At 52.3% G+C, this 18980-nt stretch overlaps 1 protein-coding gene across 1 annotated transcript in view; it reads right to left on the bottom strand.

The window, feature by feature from the left end:
* Positions 1–591: 591 nt before the first annotated feature.
* TTC21A (tetratricopeptide repeat domain 21A) overlaps positions 592–18980 on the bottom strand; it is a 30704-nt gene continuing 12315 nt past the window's right edge. The window contains exons 10-29 of the mRNA XM_010341485.3: positions 14853–14950; positions 14495–14695; positions 13638–13767; positions 11090–11247; positions 10653–10868; positions 10275–10513; positions 9437–9509; positions 9232–9342; positions 8759–8897; positions 8504–8607; positions 5936–6124; positions 4861–4971; positions 4026–4107; positions 3008–3158; positions 2460–2621; positions 2133–2334; positions 1814–2038; positions 1137–1257; positions 915–982; positions 592–830 (exon numbers count right to left, since the gene is read on the bottom strand). Of these exons, the coding sequence (XP_010339787.1) occupies positions 753–830; positions 915–982; positions 1137–1257; positions 1814–2038; positions 2133–2334; positions 2460–2621; positions 3008–3158; positions 4026–4107; positions 4861–4971; positions 5936–6124; positions 8504–8607; positions 8759–8897; positions 9232–9342; positions 9437–9509; positions 10275–10513; positions 10653–10868; positions 11090–11247; positions 13638–13767; positions 14495–14695; positions 14853–14950 (2858 nt within the window). The 3' untranslated portion in view covers positions 592–752. The remainder of the gene's footprint in view (positions 831–914; positions 983–1136; positions 1258–1813; positions 2039–2132; positions 2335–2459; positions 2622–3007; positions 3159–4025; positions 4108–4860; positions 4972–5935; positions 6125–8503; positions 8608–8758; positions 8898–9231; positions 9343–9436; positions 9510–10274; positions 10514–10652; positions 10869–11089; positions 11248–13637; positions 13768–14494; positions 14696–14852; positions 14951–18980) is intronic.

Here is an 18980-nt window from a genome sequence, read left to right as displayed (position 1 = left end):
TCTTTTAGCTGAAGTGGGAACTATTTTTTCTTGGAATGTATTTCCTTGTGCCAGGTACAGGTAGTCAGGTTTGTCTCAAACTGGTAAGGACCAGAAGAAGCCAGGTGGACTTGGTGGGGGGTGGTGGGGGCAAGGGAAACAGAATGCACGGACAGGGTAGGACAGTGGTCCCTGCAACCTGCAGGCCTCTCACACGGGGCCTCAGCTGCAGGGCCTTGTGCAGCTGGTCCTCCCGTCTGGGCCCACTGCCAGGCAGACTCAGGGGGCAGCACAGCAGGGAGGGGCAGCTGCTTCTTTAGCTCCAGGATCCTGGAGACCAGACAGGAGAAGGGCAAAAACCATTGAAAAATGGCTGAAGGGGATTCTTGTCAACCTCCACTCCACTAGGAGCCCCCTCTTGGCTCCCCTCTCTCCCCTCAAAGAGTGTGGGATAAAAGCGAGGTCTGTTAGAAAACGCCCAGTGAGCCCAGCAAAAGTTAAGCCAGTTGATGTCTTTCTTCCCACAGCAAAATGTATTGTGCCTTAAAAACATAAAGCTTTGGGATGGCCCTTAGGTCAGATGAGACATGATTCAAAATAAACCACATAAACTGTAGAAACGGGGAAGAATGTAATTAATAAAAATAAATAAATAAATAAATGAGGAAGAATATGTCATTTTCTGAGTCCCGTCTCCACTGACCCACTTCCCATCCCTCCGCACAACTTCAGTAGTTTGACGGCTTCCACTGGCCCAGGCCCCTTGACCCCAGCTAGGGCCTCAGGGACCTTCGGGCCTTTTCCAAGATTTCCTCCCTGATCTTGGGGTAGTTGGGGTGCTCCCTGAGGACCTGGAGCAGAGAGAGAAGGGTTTGCAGCACCAGGCAGGGCTCCCCACCGCTCGCCAGGCCTCCCTGCCAAGGCTGCCCGCTTACCTCGTGGCAGATCTCAATGGCCTCCACAAATTTCTTGTCCTTCAGGTAGTTGAAAGCAAGTCTGAAGCCTACCAGGGACATGGAGAGCATGGATGGTGGCACCCTGATGACCTGAGAACCCCTCTGTTCTCATAACAGCCAGGGTGCAGATCATGGTGGGGGGGTCCTCCTGGCCACCTGCCTCGCACACCCATTCACATGCACCCTGGCTGGCTGCCTTACCAACGGCAGGGCTGGCGTGATGGCTGTACTTCCAGGCCAGTTTGTAGTTGGTGACTGCATCCTTGTAGGACTGCTCCTTCTCCATGATGAAGCCCATGTACTCATAGGCCTTGTAGCAGGACTGCAGGGAAAGCCAGTTAGAGCCTCTGCAGAGGGGAAGCCGCAGCTGGTTCCCTGGGCCAGGGTAGGACTGGGACCAGACCAGAAGCAGGCAAAGAGACAGGTGTGAGCTGCCATAAACCAAACTGCCAAGGGACCCCGGGGTACCTGCACCTGTGCAAGAGGCCAGCTGTGTGCCTTCCTCTCCGCTACCCGGGATGCTGGGGTAGCCCCTTTGCCTGCAGCCCTCCTGTCCCGCCGCTCCCATTCCTGGCCTGCTCTGCCCTGCAAAAGTCCCTCCAGGCTGGAACCCGCGAGCCTGTCCCATCTCTCTCTGCCATGTAGTGTTCCTCCTCTGGACATGCCCCACCCCCGTGCACCTCCTCTTACCTGGTCCATCGCCCTTGATCCCCATTCCTATTTTGGTTCCCATTCTGTTGCCCATGTGCCCCTCTTGGCCCCCCCTTCCTGACTAGTTCTTATTCCACATGGCCTCTGCCTGCAAAGCCTGCTTCGCCCTCCTGGAGTAGCCAGAATGTTCTCCGCAGCCTCGCAGGCCCAGTGTGTGCCCCCCTTGCCTTGTTGTATTGCACACAGCGCCGCAGCAGCTCTGAGGCGAGGTCAAACTTGCCGCCCTGGCAGTAAATGTCAGCCAGCAGGAGCCAGCTCTTCTCCAGGTCATCAGCCTCACTCAGCATCCAGGGGGCCTTGGCCAGGCGCTTCAACTGCATACGTGCCTTGGGGATCTGCTTCAGGAACACGTAGGCTTGTGCCAAGGCCAGCAGGGCAGGAATGCTCTCCTTCTGCACACCAGGTGGGAGGTGGATGTCAGCACCCTTTGGCGGTCAGCCTCTGCCCCACCGCCTCCCCACACCCTCCAGTCCCCACCAGCAGCACCTCAGCCTGCGCTATCTGGAGGAATCTGCCCAGCGCAGCCTCTATGTTAGCCTTCTCCCTGGTGGCCAGCTGGCAGAGGCCCTGCAGCAGCTGCAGCTGGGTCTGGCTGGAGGCTGAGTGTGGGTGAAACTCACACAGCAGTTTCTCGGCAGTGCTCACACCCTGCTGCTCCAACTCCTTTTTCTCCGTGTAGCTGCAGGTACTAGACCCAGGTGTCAGATGCAGGCTGGTGGCCTGCCCCTGTGGCCCTCACGCGGCTTCCACCCAGGGGCTGCAGACTCTCTCTAATTTCCCCAGGGTTCCATCCCTACCCCGACGTGCCCTTACTTGATCTCAGCCTCCTGGTTCTCAAAAGCCTCTCCGCCCACAACCTCATTGTCTGGATTCAGACAGATCTGCACCATGTGGTAGATGGCGCTCTGGCTCCAAGTGCTGTCCTTGCGAGCCTTGTTCAAGAACTTTAAGGCTTCATTGGGCTGCCCTGTGTGCCTGTAGTGGAGAAAACACCAAGAATTGGTGAGGGAAACTCAGGCCCAGACGGGACAGGGATATACAAGGGCAGCTTTGTGAGTCTGCACGAAACAGAGGCTGGATCGCTGGTTTCCCAGCTCCCCTGGAGGAGACAGGGGTGTCGGACCTGGGTGTCAGATACAGGCCAGTGGCCTACACAAGTGGCCCTCACCTGGCCTCCATCCAGAGGCTGCAGGCTCTCCCTGACTTCTGAAGGTTGCACCCCCGCCCCTGTGGGCCCTCACTTGCTGGGCCCAGGTATCCTGGAGACAGAATGTCGGTGCCCTTTGTGCAGAGCACGGCCTAGCCTAGCTGCCAGCAGGGCCTCCTACAGAGCTGCCCTCAGCAAGCTACACCCAACTCACCAGCAGTAGATACCTCTGCAGTAGTTGAACCCTGGTTCCAAAGGCAACCGGCTGGATACCTTCTTGGCCAATTCAAAGAAGGCAGGAATGTCTTCAAGTTTACCGCTTCTTCTTAGCAGATCAATTAATTTATTCAATACCAAAAAATTGTCTAAAATAAGAGACAGAAATCTCCAAGCTGATACCCAGTAGCTGTATCATGTGGGGGTGCTGGGCCCCTAGGAGGAGCCAAGAGATACTGCCCATCTGGGCTGGCAGGGACATTCCAACAGCTGGAGTTTCCACTGGTCTCCAGAGTTGTGTAAAGTAAAGAATAATAATTATGCTTAACAATAATAAAGAATAGCAGCTAACGCTTATATAGCACTTACGTCGTACCTGGCATTAAGAGCTTTACCTATACATTAACTGCAAGGTTAGGCAGGCACTCTTATTGTATCTGTTTTACAGATGAGGTCACTGAGACATAGAGAAGTAATTTAACCAAAGTTATACAACCAGTAAGTGCTAGACTGGGACTCGGACCCAGGCAGCCTAGCCCCAGGACCCACACTCCTCACCATGGTCATCTGCTGGGCCTGTGAGCACACTGCCATGTGCCTCCCAGAGCTCCAGCCTGAGCCTCAGGTCTGGCCCCTTTCCCCAGCAAGAAGGGGCAGTTTTACACTGCAGTGAATGGGGATGAAGCTATGTAACAGGGGAGAAATTTCTAGTCCCCTCCAGGTGGCTGTGACCTCAAAAGAGGACTGTGTCGAGACCCAGGGGCTGTGGTTTGGGGACAGACAGGCTGTCCTAGGTCCAGTGCCAAGTCCTTGAGACCAGGAACTGGCCCCTTGGACTCGGGAAGGGCCGGCACGTTCCATTGGGCCTTTATCAGTTTCCTGCTTCTCTGGAACAATCAGGGAGGAAGGGGCTTCCTCTGCCCCGTCAGGAAGGAGGGAGAGGGCCCACCCTTCTCTGGGAGAGCAGCGTTTGCTCAGAGGGAACTGATGCAGGCAGTCTCCATGGGCGGAATTACCTGGCGCTTTCTCCAAGACTTGGTGGTAGAGATTGATGGCCGCGTCATGCTCCTGCTTTCTAAACATCAGGTCAGCCATCAGCTATCAGAAAACACAGAAGGCTCCAGATTTCCCGACAGTGGTGGCTTGCGTGGGTATAGGGGGAGGCGGAGAGCACGGGGGCGATGGTGGTAAGAAGGGAAGGTGGGAAAGGACATGTGAGGCCGCCTCCCTGGGCCTTGGGAGAAGCGGCCACAGGAGAAACCTGAGAGTTCCTCAGGCCCCCACCCAGAAGGTGAGGACTGCCCAGGGTGCGGGGGCAAGGAGAGTTGGGCTGAGGATGGACGTGGGAAGGTCAGGCCAGGGGTAGAGACCAGTGGGGCGTTTTGACTGCCTACAGGGGAAGCCTCTCCACCCATTCTGAGAACTGCCAGGCAGCAGAGGGAGAGAGGAGGACCCCTCCTTGCTCTGCAGGGGCTCAGCTCCTGCTTCTGGGCCAGCCCTGGAGGTCTGAATGACAGGGAGCAGAGAGGCAGGACAGGGGAGGGCTTTTCCCGAAGCCCCAGGAACCTGTCGCACCCTTGCTGCTACCCACAGTGAACGTGATCTCCCCTGGAGTAAATCACCCTCACCCCACCTTAGACTGGCCCAGGAGGCTGATGCTGCCCACTGCCAGCCAGCCCACCCCTTCCTGCTAACGGGCAGAGCAGTGCAGCACTGAGTCCCCTCTGTCTGACAGCTCCTCAGAGGTGTGTCAGTGAGGCTCTGAGGCTGTGGGGCTAGGAAGCAGCCCACATCTGGTCACAGGAACCCTGGGGAGAGAGGGAGGGAGGGAGCGGGTGCTGGGCTGCCTACCACAGAAGCAGTCTCATGGTTCTGATCAGTCTGCATTAGGATGGCACAGTGCTGCTCGCACAGGTCCAGGTGCCCCTGGAGCAGGTGGAGCTGTGCCAGCTCCAGCATCACCTGGGACAAGGCCGGATATAATATAAGAAACATCATGGGAAACCCCTGGGATTGTCCTTGGCAGCTCTCTCCCTCATACCCACTTCTATCAGCTCTGCCTTCAAAACACATCTCAAATTCCCCGAGTGAAGGCCTCTGGCCCTCCCCTTGTCCTACCCAGTTCTCCTGTCATGCCCTGCATCTTACTAACCTCTGAAAGTTAGGCCAAGCTAACACATACTCATCCTTCAGCTTCAACTCTGGGCTCACTGGTCTGAGAGCCTCTTGCCCCATACTCTAGAGCAGGTACCATTCCTCCGAGTTCCCGTGGTGCCCTGCACCCCCCTGCCAGCAGGTACCGCATGGCATTAGTGCTGCCTGTGCTGTCTACATGCCCTTGCCCAAAGGTAATCTGTGGGCAGTGACCAAGCCTTGCCCCACTGTGTGTCGAGCCTGGCACAGTACTTGGCACATATTACATTAGGTATCTGTTAAATGAGTGAGTATTAAATGAGTGAATGGATCTGTCACTAAGCTCTTCATCTACTGTGTTAGCATGAACTCCAACCATGGTTCCCTTACCTGGAGCCACACCTCCCTCACAACTCTAGACCCTCTCGGAAGCTCAGCCTACACTTCGTACCCAGAGTGCCCTGGCAGCTACAACCCTCATCTCCCCACCTCCAAGGGGGACTTGAAGGTGTCAGACTAATGTGACTTTCAGCAATGTCTTCCCCACTCCACCCTCCACATTCAGCTGTCCAAGGTGAGACCTTGCTCCAAGGGCTGCCACAGGCGAGGCCCCAGGTCAGCAGAGGCAGGTACCTGACCCCAGGGGCCACTGCTAGCTGGCCTCCCATGCCCATCATATCTGTGACTCCTCAGGAAGAATGGAGAAGGAACTGCCCCAAGCACCTAGTCAGGGAGCTCAGCAAAGATTGTGCCCTGACAGAGAAAGTAGCCTCCTGCTTTGAGGGCCACTCACCTTATTGTCAGTGGGCAAGTAGGAGAGGGCATCCTTATAAGACCGTTCCGCCTTCTCATACTCTTTCTCTGCCAGGTAGTGCTCCGCAAACTGGATGCAGATGGAGGCTGCCAGTTGCTTCTGGGAAGGGATCATTTCTGGTTGCTCCAGTGGAACTCGTTTCAGTATCCGAGACTGGAGGTCCAAGGCCTTGGGAAACCGATCAAGCCAGGATCAGAAACTCAGAACCTGACACACCAGTTCACAGAAAGCCCCAAGCTCTTGATTCAGAGCCAGAAGTATGAAAAATGACATCTTAAGTGCCCTTGGGCAAATTTGGGTCACTCTGAATAGGCAAAGCCACTGGCTAAGTACACGAGGGAAGCCGGCACTGCCTCTGGGGAGTGGAAGCGAAGGTGCTCAGACAAAACTTAACCAGTTTTGTTACTTAGCCAGTCCACCTGCTTCCATCACACCTTGAGGTACTGTGTCTAATTCACGTCGCTGCACTACAGGCTAGAACTAGCACACAGTAGGTGCTCAAGGCACACACTAGACTGTTCTGTTTGCTGTCCTGCTGGGAATTTGAGGACACACCCACAAATATTTACCACACAAAATGACCAGGTGAGTAAGCAGAGGACACTAGGGCAAGCGGAAGTGCTGATGCCAGGGGTGAGCTGCAGGACGTGGGGAGCAATCAGCTCTTGGCTCCCCAAGGGCCGAAAAGAGCAGTGGGAATCCAGAGGTACACAAGGGGGTAACTCAGCTCAAGGAGCCAGGGAGTGGGCTCTTCCTCTAGAGCAGGCATCCCCAAACTTTGTACACAGGGGGCCAGTTCACTGTCCCTCAGACCGTTGGAGGGCCGCCACATACTGTGCTCCTCTCACGGACCACCAATGAAAGACGTGCCCCTTCCTGAAGTGCAGTGGGGGGCCAGATAAATGGCCTCAGGGGGCTGCATGCAGCCCGCGGGCCGTAGTTTGGGGACGCCTGCTCTAGAATGAGAGAGCATCCTCTAGGAAGAAGTTTGAGGCCACACACCTGGGGGGAAAAGGAGAGGAAGACGTGAAAGGAATGGCTGGGGGCTCTCGGATCAGAGGCAGCCAGTGCGGAACGTGCAAGGGCTGGGACAGGCCAGACCTCGCTCAGATCTCAGCTCCGCCACTTCAGTCAATGACAGACCACATATTGGATGCTGGTTCCACACAATATATTGTTATCTTCAGTGTATATTTTCTATGTTCAGCTATGTTTAGATACACAGATACTTCTCATGAGCTACGACTGCCTGCAGTATTCAGTAGAGTAACATGCTGTGTAGGGTTGTAGCCTCGGAGCAGTAGGCTACACCAGATAGCCTAGGTGTGATGTCAGCTATACCATCTGGGTGTGTGAAAGTACCTTCTATGATGTTCACACAACAAAATCCTATCCCTGCTGAGAAGCAACACGACCGCTGCTGTGAATGCGTCCCCAAATGTCACGTGCTGGAAACTTCATCCCCAATGTGGCAGCTGTGAAAGCTGGGGCCCTTAAGGGGTGACAGGATCATGAGGCACCTGCCCTCCTAAATGGATGAAAGCACTCACGGACTAATGGGCTACGATGTGAGTGGACCGGTGGCTTCATAAGAGGGTGAGAGGCTGGAGTGAGCATCTTAGCACGCCTGGCGCCCCTGCCCACATGTGATGCCCTGCACTGCACTCTTTACAGAGCCCCCTTCCCCCAAGCAGGAAGGATCTCACCAGACGTGGCCCCTCCACCTTGGACTTCCCAGCCTCCAGAACTCTAGGAAATTTATAAATTACCCAGTTTCAAGTATTCTGGCATAAGCCAACAGAACACAGACTAACACTACTGAAGCTAACTTTGAGCACGTTTTTCAGCCTCCTAGAGAGGTTGTCTGTTACATGGGACTGTCACAATGCTTATCACAAAGGGCTACTGCGATTATTCAATAAGAAAGCAAAAAGCCTAGAGAACTGTAGCACAGAAGGTAACCAAAAGCATGGAACTATTGTCATTGTCATCATCATTATCTCTAATATCCCCCTTGAGGACAAAGGCACTCTTACTTCCTGCCTTCCCCAGCCTAGGCCAGCTCAGAGCGTGTTAGTGCACCACCACTGAATGAACCAAGATGGGAAAGTAAGTGAAGGTGTTTTTGTTTGTTTGTTTGAGATGGAGTTTCAATCTTGTTGCCCAGGATGGAGTGCAATGGCGCGATCTTGGGTCGCTGCAACCTCCGCCTCTCGGGTTCAAGTGATTCTCGTGCCTCAGCCTCCCAAGTAGCTGGGATTACAGGCCTGCGATACCACGCCTGGCTAATTTTGTATTTTTAGTAGAGACAGGGTTTCACCATATTGGTCAGGCTGGTCTCAAATTCCTGACCTTAGGTGATCTGCCTGCCTCTCTCTGCCTCCCAAAGTGCTGGGATTACAGGTGTGAGCCATCGCCTCCGGCCTAACCTAGGCCCTTTCTTAAGGAAGAGGTCGGGGCCTTCCAGACCTACAGGTCTCTCCTCCCTCCTCTTCAGCCCCCATCAGCAGATGGCAGATAAAGAGGTTGAGTCTGCTTGTCAATTACCTTTTTCAAAGCTTCTGTCACAGCTTCTTTTTTATGGCTCTTGTAAACCTTTGCCAGCAAAAGCAAGCACTTAACATCATTCATCATGGATGGGATGTCTTGGACTGTTAAATGGAAACTCAAATCAGTGTTAGTTCACTGGCTCCAGGGAAGCTGGGTAGGTGGGGAGGCCTGGGTTCAGGATTCCAGCTAATGGGAGTGGGGGAGGAGCATGCCTGCTCCAGATGCTAGCAATGAGTTAGAATGCTGCCTCACCAACGTCATGTTCCAGTGCCTGCTTCAAAACTTCTTCTGCTTTATTGATCTTCTTTAACTTCAGGAGCAGTTCGGCCAGATCACAGCACAGAAAGTCCTGTCCATTAATCTTCTGAGCAGCCTCATAATACTCAGTTGCCTTAGTGCAAACAATAAACATTAGCCTCTGGTCTGGTTCTGCGCTTCGGTGCCTGACACCACGTTTCCCTCAGCAGCCACCACGCCAGTGTGTCCCTCCAGAACACAGAAGCCTAAGGTGAAAAGGTGCGCCTCCCGACTGGCACAGGTGTAAGCCTCAGCTTGAGCAGGTGTGGCTGGCGGCAGAAAGTTGCTGAGTTCTTCCCTTGGTACCCCATTCAGCAAAGAGCTGAGTGGAAACTCAGCCACTCTCCCCCAGTCCAGAGCTCCCCAGTCCCGCACCTTCCCTGTGGAAGGTGGCCCTCCCCACCCCTTCACACCCATCCCAGCCTGACCTCAGTATACTGGTGGGCCTTCACATAAGCTTGCCCAATTCTGCTGGCCAGGGAGGCGTCCTGTGGGTTCTGTCTATAGGCTTCATCATAGACCTCCAGGGCCTTCTCGGGCTGGTGGAAAAAGTGTCTTTGGATCTTCTCTTCTCTCCCATGGGAGAAGTGAGCATGGGGGCCACTTGGCAAGGTTGTGAGGCCTCTCACTCACCTCCAGAATGCTCATGAAAGCGTCACCCAGCAGCAGGCTGGTGTGGGGGCCGGGCAGATGTTCACAGAGCTCACTGCAAGCAAGAGTAACCGAAAGCTTATCTCAGGCTCACACACCCCTCCTGTTTCTGAAGTCATCTCCTTCACTTCCTTCCCACTGATTCTGGCTGACATTTATTCATTCAGCAACCAATATGTATAGAAAGCCCCCTGTGCACGAGGCACTGTACTAGCTACCTGAGTCAGGCTCCCCACACCCATCTCTCTAACTAGGCCATGGCCAAGCCTTCTACCTGTTCCTCTCACTCCACCACCTATCCCTCCAGATCCCTCTCCATGTCACTCTTTCTAAAACTCCAATCTGGCCGTGTCTCCATACTGTTCCTAGTTTCCACTGCTGGAGAGCCTTCCCTACTCCCTCAGCACCCCCAATGCCCACTTTAAATTGCTTAGATGAAGTTCTGCCAGAAGAAAGGGATGAGGAAGGTGCCTTGGAGGTCCCAACACCAAATCATACAGAGACGGCAGCTTGGAGCTTCAGTGTGTCTGCTCTGAGAACCGGGTCCACCGTCTCCCACCAAGCAGGAGTGCAAACGGGGGAGGAGGAGGCAAGCAGGGTTCAGGGCCAATTCAATTCTGTATCCTCAGAACTCATCTACGAGCAGGGCTTACTGGCCTTTCATGTTCAAATGCTAACCCACGGACAATTCCATACATTTATCAACTACACTCCAAGGGCACATTCTGGAGACCCGGGTTGAAGAAACGCCATCTGAAGGAAACACTCCCTATGATACCATCAGAGAAGGAGCTAGCACTGTGCTGCCTGTGGGGCTCACCGGTAGCAGCCGATGTAGAGGTGCCTGTCTCTGAGGGTCTGCAGATAGATGCTGGCCATCTTCTCTCTGGCTTCCATGTAGCACGACTGCTTGGATGTGATGTTCCTCAGCATGTTCAGTGCCACGTCCACATTGCCCTTGCTCAGGACCAAGTCCACGTTGGCAATGGTGATGCGGTTCTCCTCTGGGGTGCCACTGAACTCATTGATGGTGTCCTGCATGACCTTGGTGGCCTCGTGCTAAAACATGGGAGTCAAACAGACATTCCGCTCGATGCACAAGTAGACACTGGGCAGAATCAAAGAACTTGGTTCCTGGGCCTGCCCTGAGCCTCCAGTGTGCCCCAATCCCCAGGGAAGAGAGCATGGCATTTCTTACCAGCTCCCCATTCAGCCGGAGGGCCTCCACCAGTTCCAGTAAGATGGATGCCCGCTGGCTGGGCTGCACAGAGGGCCTGAGGAGCTTCCTGCTCTCTTCCTTCTTCAGGGCTGGCAATTTGATGACCATTTTCAGTGTCTTTACGGCCTCTGGATAGTCTCCAGCCTTGTTGAGGGCCCTGGCCTTTATGAGGTGGTAGAGCGGGTGATCTCGGACCTAGGAGTACAGCACAGCGAGAGGCTCCAGTTCCCTCTGCTGCTACTGCAGCACACAGCGGCCAGGTCAGGGAAGCCTCAGGAGCCCACTGAGGCTAACCCTCCTTTGGACCAGCAGAAAGATCTGTTGGACACAACTAGCCCCCGAGGCTACTCTCCGAAGCAAACGGGGTCTGCCGCTAGCTGGGCTTTAGGATGCGGAGAGGAGGACACGGCGCCCACCTGGAAGTTGTGGCTGACACCGAGCTCTAAGCAGTGGAAGCACATGCCAAAGTTGCCCTGAGCCAAGTAGATCTGGCACATGAGGAGATGGGCATCCACGGAGGCGGGGTCCAGCTCCAGGCAACGCTGCAGGGTGCTCTGGGCATTCTCCAGCTCTCCTAGAAAGAGTACACAGACCTCTACGCGAGGGCTCCCCAGGGACTCCTAAGGCCTGACATGCACAGGCAGATGAATGTTATGTGTCCTCTTCCCAGAAATACCCAAAGTTGAGTATTTAGCCAGTTTTGTTCTGCTTCACTCAGGGTCCAGCTAAAATTAAAACTACACAGTTGTTTTCTTGACTTGGACAAAAGCCAGGAAACTCAAACCTCAGTGTAACGCCCTTCTTGTCTCTGTAACCCTCCGGGAGATAGCTAAGTCACTTGACTCTCCATCCAGAAGCTCCGGGGAACACATTCAGTCTCAATTCCCACACCTAAAAGCGGAACAAAACCTAGTGGTAACAGCAACTGTCAGCTCTGTGTTCCACACGTGCAAAGCACTGTAGAAAGTCTGATTGACTATTTGCCCAATCCTGCAAGGTTGGTGCTACTGTTCTGGTTTTTTCAGATGTGGAACCTGGGGCTCCAGTGACGTAAGCCACTCAGCTTGGAAGGGACAAAGTTGGTATTTATGTCCAGGCCTGTTGGGTTTCTGAGCTTCAATGCTGAACTCCCTGGCACTTGGGGGCTGAAGGACCTCCCTGCACAGGCTGGCACTTACAGGGTGGTAGCAGCAGCCTAGGGGTGGGGTGTGGTGAGTTGGTAGGGGCACTCTCTTCCCTTGCAGTCAGGTCTCTCGACAGCTTCTACTTGGGATCCGTAACCTGGTGGGTAAAGGAGCACCTGCTTCTGGGTCCCAAGCTTCCCTGCTCCTTCCTACGTGGTGTGGAAATGTGAAGAGGTCGCCGTGGCAACCTACGCAGCTGGAGACCTTACTTTGGGCCCAAATCTGCTGGCACATGCCAGCACCCAGGGAAAGTCCTCTCACCCTGGCCTTGTATCCCGGATACCTTGAAGCTGTGGGGAAACCTGGCACCCAAATGAACATAGGGAGGACCAAGGATGAAGACAGAAAAGCTCTCAGCAGCGGGCAACCCACATAATGCAGTGCCAGCAGACAGACACATGGCTACAGCATTCTGATCCCTTTGGACACCCCCAGAACACCAGAGATTAGCCTGGTTTGTAGGCAGGTAGGATGTGGTGAGGCCACAGGGAGACAATACTTCAGGGGAGGGCTCTGTGTCAGAGGACAATGAGCACCCATGGGCAGGATTTTCCTCTCCTCCCCTCTCTCTCCAGTGCCTGGGCCGAGTTGGGAGAAGGTGAAAGGGCCCCCAGAGGCTCTGAGGGCCTAATGGAACAGGGTTCTCACTTCTCCACAGGCCTTTCTGGATACCTTTTCACCACTGCAACCCTGCCACCCCGGCACTACTGCCTGCTTTACCTTCTTCCATAGTATTACCATGTTCTAGCAAAAAACACCATGTGCTCCCTCATGGAGCCTGCATTGAGTTGTCAATTTCCCCTTACTAGAATGCAAGCTCCACGAGGGAACTTTTGCCTATTTTTGGTACTACTGTATCTCAGAAGAAATTCACTATTACCTGCACAGATCGTTAGTAAATCCACAAAGGCCTGAGTGGGAGAGACCCCTGCTGGTGAGAGCTCAGGAAGCTTACTAGGGGATGGAGGCTGGGAGTAGGCAGGCCTGTAGGGGCATGTGCCTGTGCATCAGTGTGTGTGTGAATGCGTGTGTGTGTGTGTGTGTGTGTGCTGTGTGCGTGCGTGTGTGCGGTGTGCACGTGCGTGTGTGCACTGTGTGCGTGCATGTGCTGTGTGCGCGTGCATGCGTGCACTGTGTGCGCACGTGTGTGCTGTGTGTGTGCATGAGTGCAGTGTGTGCATGTGGTGTGTGTGCCTAAGCGTGTGTGTGTGTAGTGTCCCAGGCAAGGAGCCTGTGTGTGTGTGTGTGTGTGGTGTGTGGTGTGTGGTGTGTGTGTGTGTGTGGTGTGTGTATGGGGTGTGGGTAGTGTGTGTGTGGTATGTGTGTGTGCTGTGTATGGGTGTGTGGTGTGTGTGTGGTGTATGGTGTGGTGTGTGTGTGTGGTTTGTGGTGTATGGTGTGGTGTGTGGTTGTGTGGGGTATGTGAGTTTGTGTGTGTGGTGTGTGGTGTGTGTGTGTGATGTGTGGGGTGTGTGTGGGGTGTGTGTGTGGTGTGTGTGTGGTGTGTGTGTATGTGGTGTGTTTTGTATGTGTGTGGGTGTGTATGGTGTGTGTGTGGCGTGTGGTGTGTGTGTGGTGTGTGTGTGTGTGGGGTGTGTGTGGTGTGTGTGTGGTGTTTTGTGTGTGTGTGGGGGGTGTGTGTGGTGTGTGTGTGGTATGTGTGGTGTGTGGTGTGTGTGTGTCTGTGTGTGTGTGTGGTATCCCAGGCAAGAAGTCTATGGACACAAAGCTCCATCAGGTACTTGCAAGGCCCTACCTGGCTGTCAGGACCCCCGCTCACCTGAGTAATACCTGACCTGAGCCATCAAATACAGGGGGTCGATGAGGGCTGGTGCTGCTTTGACTACAGGATTCAAGATCACAGCGACTTGCTGAAGAAGTGGAGACACGATCTGGCCTGGAAACCTGGGCTGCAGGAACATGGTGGTGGAGGTGGGGGTAGGTTTGCCCTATTCTAAGAGAGACTCCTGGAGCTCTCAGAACACACTGTCAGTGAAGGGATTTTGCTTTATTCCACACTTATTTTTTATCCTCTGTATCATCTAGTGCTTACAGCGTGAGCTCCAGAGAATGGGAACCTTGGTCTGTTCACTGTTGCGTGCCTGGTACCTAGACTGGTGTCTGGCACGTATTAGTGCACGCAAGAAATATTTGCTGAATGACTCATGACGAGGCACTGGGGGAATATTAAGGTGTATAAAACTGTTACCCTTGTTCACAAAGAATCCTGACTGCCGGAAGAGCAGGACAAACAAGTCAAGGCTAACGTACTTCTTAGGGGGCTCCTGCGGAAAAGCAGGCCAAGTTCTTGTCTCGGAGAAAGGCGGGCCGTGGGCCTGTGCCCTGTTCCTCCAAGTGTGGTCCTGGACCAGCAGCATCAGTGTCAGTTGGGAGCTTGTTCGAGATGCAGGATTTTAGACCCCCCCTATAGAATCAGAATCTGCACTGGAACAACCTTCCAGGTGACCTGTGAGCTGTATGCTTGAGTCTGAAAAGCACTGGGCTTCCCAGATGCCCAAGGCTCACCCCATCTTTACTTGTGACTGGTCAAGTAAGGTCCTTGCCTCTGCCCTTCAGGTGCGCACCATCCAAACCTGTATTCCGGATCCCCGCCATGAAGACAGGCCTCCCTCTAACCTGTTTGGGACAGAAGAGCAAGTACTCCTTAGCAATGCAGACCAGGAAGTGGGGGTCCAGCTTTTCAAGGTACTCAGAGCCAAGAGGGAGGCCTCGCATGCCGGAGAAGTGAAGCTCCACGGCCTCCTCCAGGAGTGCTGTGGCCTCTTGCTCTCCCTTGTGCTTTTTGGACGTCAGGAGGGCTTGTAGGAAAACCAGCACCTGTGGAAGAGAGGACCAACAATGCCAGCCTGGGCAGGGTTGGGAGGCAGGGGCAAAGTGAAGGTCCAGACCACCTTGGCTGCTTTCGGAAACTGGGGGTGGGAGGACAGCAGGGGACATCATCCTGGAGCAACCCAAGCCCCCAGGGAGCTCTGACCTTGGACTTCCCAAGGGACTGCTGCACCTCCTTCAGGAATTCCAGCTGGTGCTCAGCTTCTTCCAGGTGGCCTTCTAGGATATGACACCAGATGATCCCTGCAAGTGGGACAAAACAAGGGTGAGCGGCGAGCTCGGAAGCCCAGCCCGCAGCCCATCGGGTCAGGGAGCATGGGTAAGACAGTGGAAGGAAAGTGTCTCAGGGCAGGGGATCTTTTCCAGCATCTCGACAAACTTACAAAGGAAACACTGCTCATGGTCAAGAATTCAAATCCTAAGGCTCATGTTCTGGCTGTAACAATGTCTCTCTCTAGAGATAACCACTAGGAACTATCTGAGGTACAGTCCTTCAAATACTTTTCTACGTACTTACATGTTACTACTGTACAGACACCTCAGATGTATATAGTTACATGTACACATGTGAGCATACCAGTGGGTTTAAAAACACACACATACACAAAGGGAATCACATTTCACACATACCATCTTACAGTCTGCCTTTTTTTTTGAGATGGAGTTTCGCTTTTTCACCCAGGCTGGAGTGAAGTGGCACGATCTCGGCTCACTGCGACCTCTGCCCCCAAATTCAGCCAATTCTCCTGCCTCAGCCTCCCTGGCATTACAGGCGCCCACCACCACAGCCGGCTCATTTTTGTATTTTTAGTAGAGATGGAGTTTCACTGTGTTGGCCAGGCTGGTTTGGGTTTGACCTCAGGTGATCCACTCGCCTCGGCCTCCCAAAGTGCCAGGATTACAGGCGAGAGCCACTGTGCCCAGCCATAATCTGCTTTTTTTTTTTTTTTAACTTTGTATATGATAGTCATATTCCCATCTCTTCACACAAACCTACCCCATTCTCTTTGATGACAACATAAGATGTCACTGTGGATGTAACAATTTATTGTCCTACTGAAGGACATCTGATTTCACATGTACTTTGTTTTTGGTATTTAAATACTGCAACACCATGATGAACATTTACATACGCTCAAATTTCTGAGGGAGAGCTGATGGGTAACAGGGCACACATATTTAAAATACTGATGGATAAGGCCAACTTGCCCTCAAAGATACCTGAACTTATATGACTATCAAGAATGTAAAATATCCTTTCTTCATAACCTCAGACATGCTTTAATGTTTGCCAGTCTGCAACATGAAAACTAACTAGTTATTATTCAACACCTGTTTAACTGTTAGGCAGAATGAACATCTGTTCATATTTCCAGTAGCCTCTTCCTTTCTACTGTGAATTTTCTGTTCAGAGCCTGCCTGGTTTTTGTTTTGTTTTGTTTTGTTTTGTTTGGGCAGGGGTGGTTTTTTTTCTTTGTTTTATTAATCCTTTGTTGCAAGTGTTTTCTATTAGTTTGCCATTTATCCTGTACTTTTACTGTATCTTGTCATGTAGTAATTAGCACGTATATAGTCAAATTGTTAAAATATTTTCCTTTGCAGTTTTTTTTTTTTTTCCACGTAGAGCCACAAATCCAAACTTTGCAGCTTCTAAGTTTGGAGTTAGGTTTACAATCTCCAGGGAAACCAATGTTTCATGTAATTTTTTTTTTTTTTTTTTTTTTTTTTTTTTTTTTTGAGACAGAGTTTCACTCGTTACCCAGGCTGGAGTGCAATGGCGCGATCTCGGCTCACCGCAACCTCCGCCTCCTGGGTTCAGGCAATTCTCCTGCCTCAGCCTCCTGAGTAGCTAGGATTACAGGCACGTGCCATCATGCCCAGCTAAGTTTTTTGTATTTTTAGTAGAGACGGGGTTTTACCATGTTGACCAGGATGGTCTCGATCCCTTGACCTCGTGATCCACCCATCTCGGCCTCCCAAAGTGCTGGGATTACAGGCTTGAGCCACCGCGCCCGGGTGTTTCATGTAATTTTTATGTTTAATACTTAATTTATCTGAAATTTATTTTTAAGTGTGGTGTAAGATGAGAGCTTATCTTTCTTTTTCATAATGGATAGCAGGGTGTCCAACTAGGAGTTACTGAACAACCTACCAGTTTGAAATAAGGCCTGTTACTTTCCATTTATCTATATCTTATTCCAGTCAGCACCAGCCTCAAAGGGACTTAGTTGCTGTGGTGTTGCGAAGTGTTTTGGTGTTGGGAGGTCAAATTCTGTCTGTTTGAAGCAAGCTATTACTTCTGGAAATATTTCTTGGCTACTCTGGTACACTTATCCTTGACTGTCTTCCTAATCACTGTCTCAGTGTTCAGTTATATCCGCACCACTATCTGGCCCATCTATGAAATTTCTTACAATGACATTTTTGACTTTTGGCAACTCTTTTTTGTTCCTGTACCTTTTTCACAGTAGCATGTTCTTTACTTATTGACACGATAGCCTCTCCAAACACTGAAGGAATTTTGGGAGGAAAAGTCTTTTCTGTACTTGCCTTAACTCTGCTCCTTAGAGGCTACTGCTCTACAGTTCCACTCAGTTCACCTTTTAGACTGCTAGCAGATTTGTAAAGAAGGGACTGGAATGATGAGTCAGCAGCTGGGCAAATTTCACGCATCGTAAGGTCACTGACTTTGCCAGACAGCATAGATAGATAAGATAGTAACTCCAGGACACACGAGTAGGCTCAGCTTGGGCTGGGAGAGTGGGACAGACATCCTGACCGGAGGACTTTCCTCTGGCTAACCACTGGGGCTCTCCCCCTTGAAGGAGGAAGTAGAGAAGGACCCAACCTGGCGGAGGAACATTCAAGGGAATTTTGCTTCTGTGCTGAGCAGCCAAGTCCTTTTGTCCTTTGTGTCGCTGGTGATGGTGGGAAATTATCCAGAGCTCTGCTCCTCTCCCTCCTGCCCCAACACCCATGCACGCCTCCTGGATTCTAGGCTCTGGCCGGGGCACGGTTCCAGTCACCCTCCTGTGATCGCTCTCACTGCCTGTGGCATGCTTTCACACTCAGCCTCTGGTGACCCTGAGCTCCTGTTTTCCAGTTTTGGTTTTGCCTGGAACTCTTTGGGGAAAGCTGGTAAATTCTTCACTAAATTCGTTAGCTAACCCACCTCTGCCTATGTTAGCTTCTGGGTTTCTAGGTCTGCGTGGAATTCCCATGTATTTGATATCATTTGCCTTGCATCTTCTAGAAATTCTTCAAAGCTTCTGGTCCACAGAAGGCACTTTTTTGTTTCTAGGGCTGCAATGGACTCACCTTTTTTTTTTTTTTGAGGTGGAGTGTCACTCTGTGGCCCAGGCTGGAGCGCAGTGGCGCCATCTCAGCTCACTGCAACCTGTCTCCTGGGTTCAAGCAATTCTTCTGCCTCAGCCTCCCAATTAGCTGGGATTACAGGTGCCCGCCACCACACCTCACTAATTTTTTTTGTGTGTTTAGTAGAGATGGGGTTTCACCATGTTGGCCAGGCTGGTCTCAAATTCCTGACCTCAAATGATCTACCTGCCTCGGCCTCCCAATGTGCTAGGATTACAGGCATGAGCCACTACGCCTGGCTCATTACCCTTTAAAAATATCTTTCATTATTTTCATGGGAGTTGGGGTCTGAGGTCAGCCTGACATGTCGAACCAGAAGTCAAGATTGACTGCTCTGCCAACTGAACTATGTAGGTGAGGAGCCTGGAGTTTAGAAAGGAGAAGTGATTTGGCCCCAAACACACAGCTACTCAGAGCCAGGGCAAGAGCCGGCCTGCCTTGAGCACTGGACCACACAACTTCCTCAACCCAAACCAAACACTGCTGTTTCAGAATTCACCACAGACCATGGAGTAGAGGGCTTTAAAAATGTGTAAAATGAAAATGGTGCTGTAGAAAGTTCATTTGACATTTATAGAAAGGATTTTTAAAAGTACCTGGACAGACAAGGAAATACGTAACTCTCAGAACCACTCTTTTTGGTGGTCTTACAGCTCAGAGCCCTGGAGGAGGGCCTGCAGAGGCGAATCTAGAAGCTCTGCGTGTGGGGATTGGTGGTGAGCAGAGCTGTCTCCAACACTGGCCTGGGCAGCCTGAGAAGAGGCAGGGTCTGCTGAGTATAAGGTTCAGCCTGTCTGTCTTCTGGAGGAGTCAGAGTGTGGACAGACATCGGAGCTCTGCTGGAGATCAGAGTAACTCTGACCACACCTCTGAGGATTCCTGTGCCTCTTACATCTAT

Source organism: Saimiri boliviensis, chromosome 9 (assembly GCF_048565385.1).
Source record: "Saimiri boliviensis isolate mSaiBol1 chromosome 9, mSaiBol1.pri, whole genome shotgun sequence".
Classification (NCBI taxonomy): domain Eukaryota; kingdom Metazoa; phylum Chordata; class Mammalia; order Primates; family Cebidae; genus Saimiri; species Saimiri boliviensis.
Note: the sequence above shows the minus strand (reverse complement) of the source record. Positions and strands in the feature narration are given on the sequence as shown.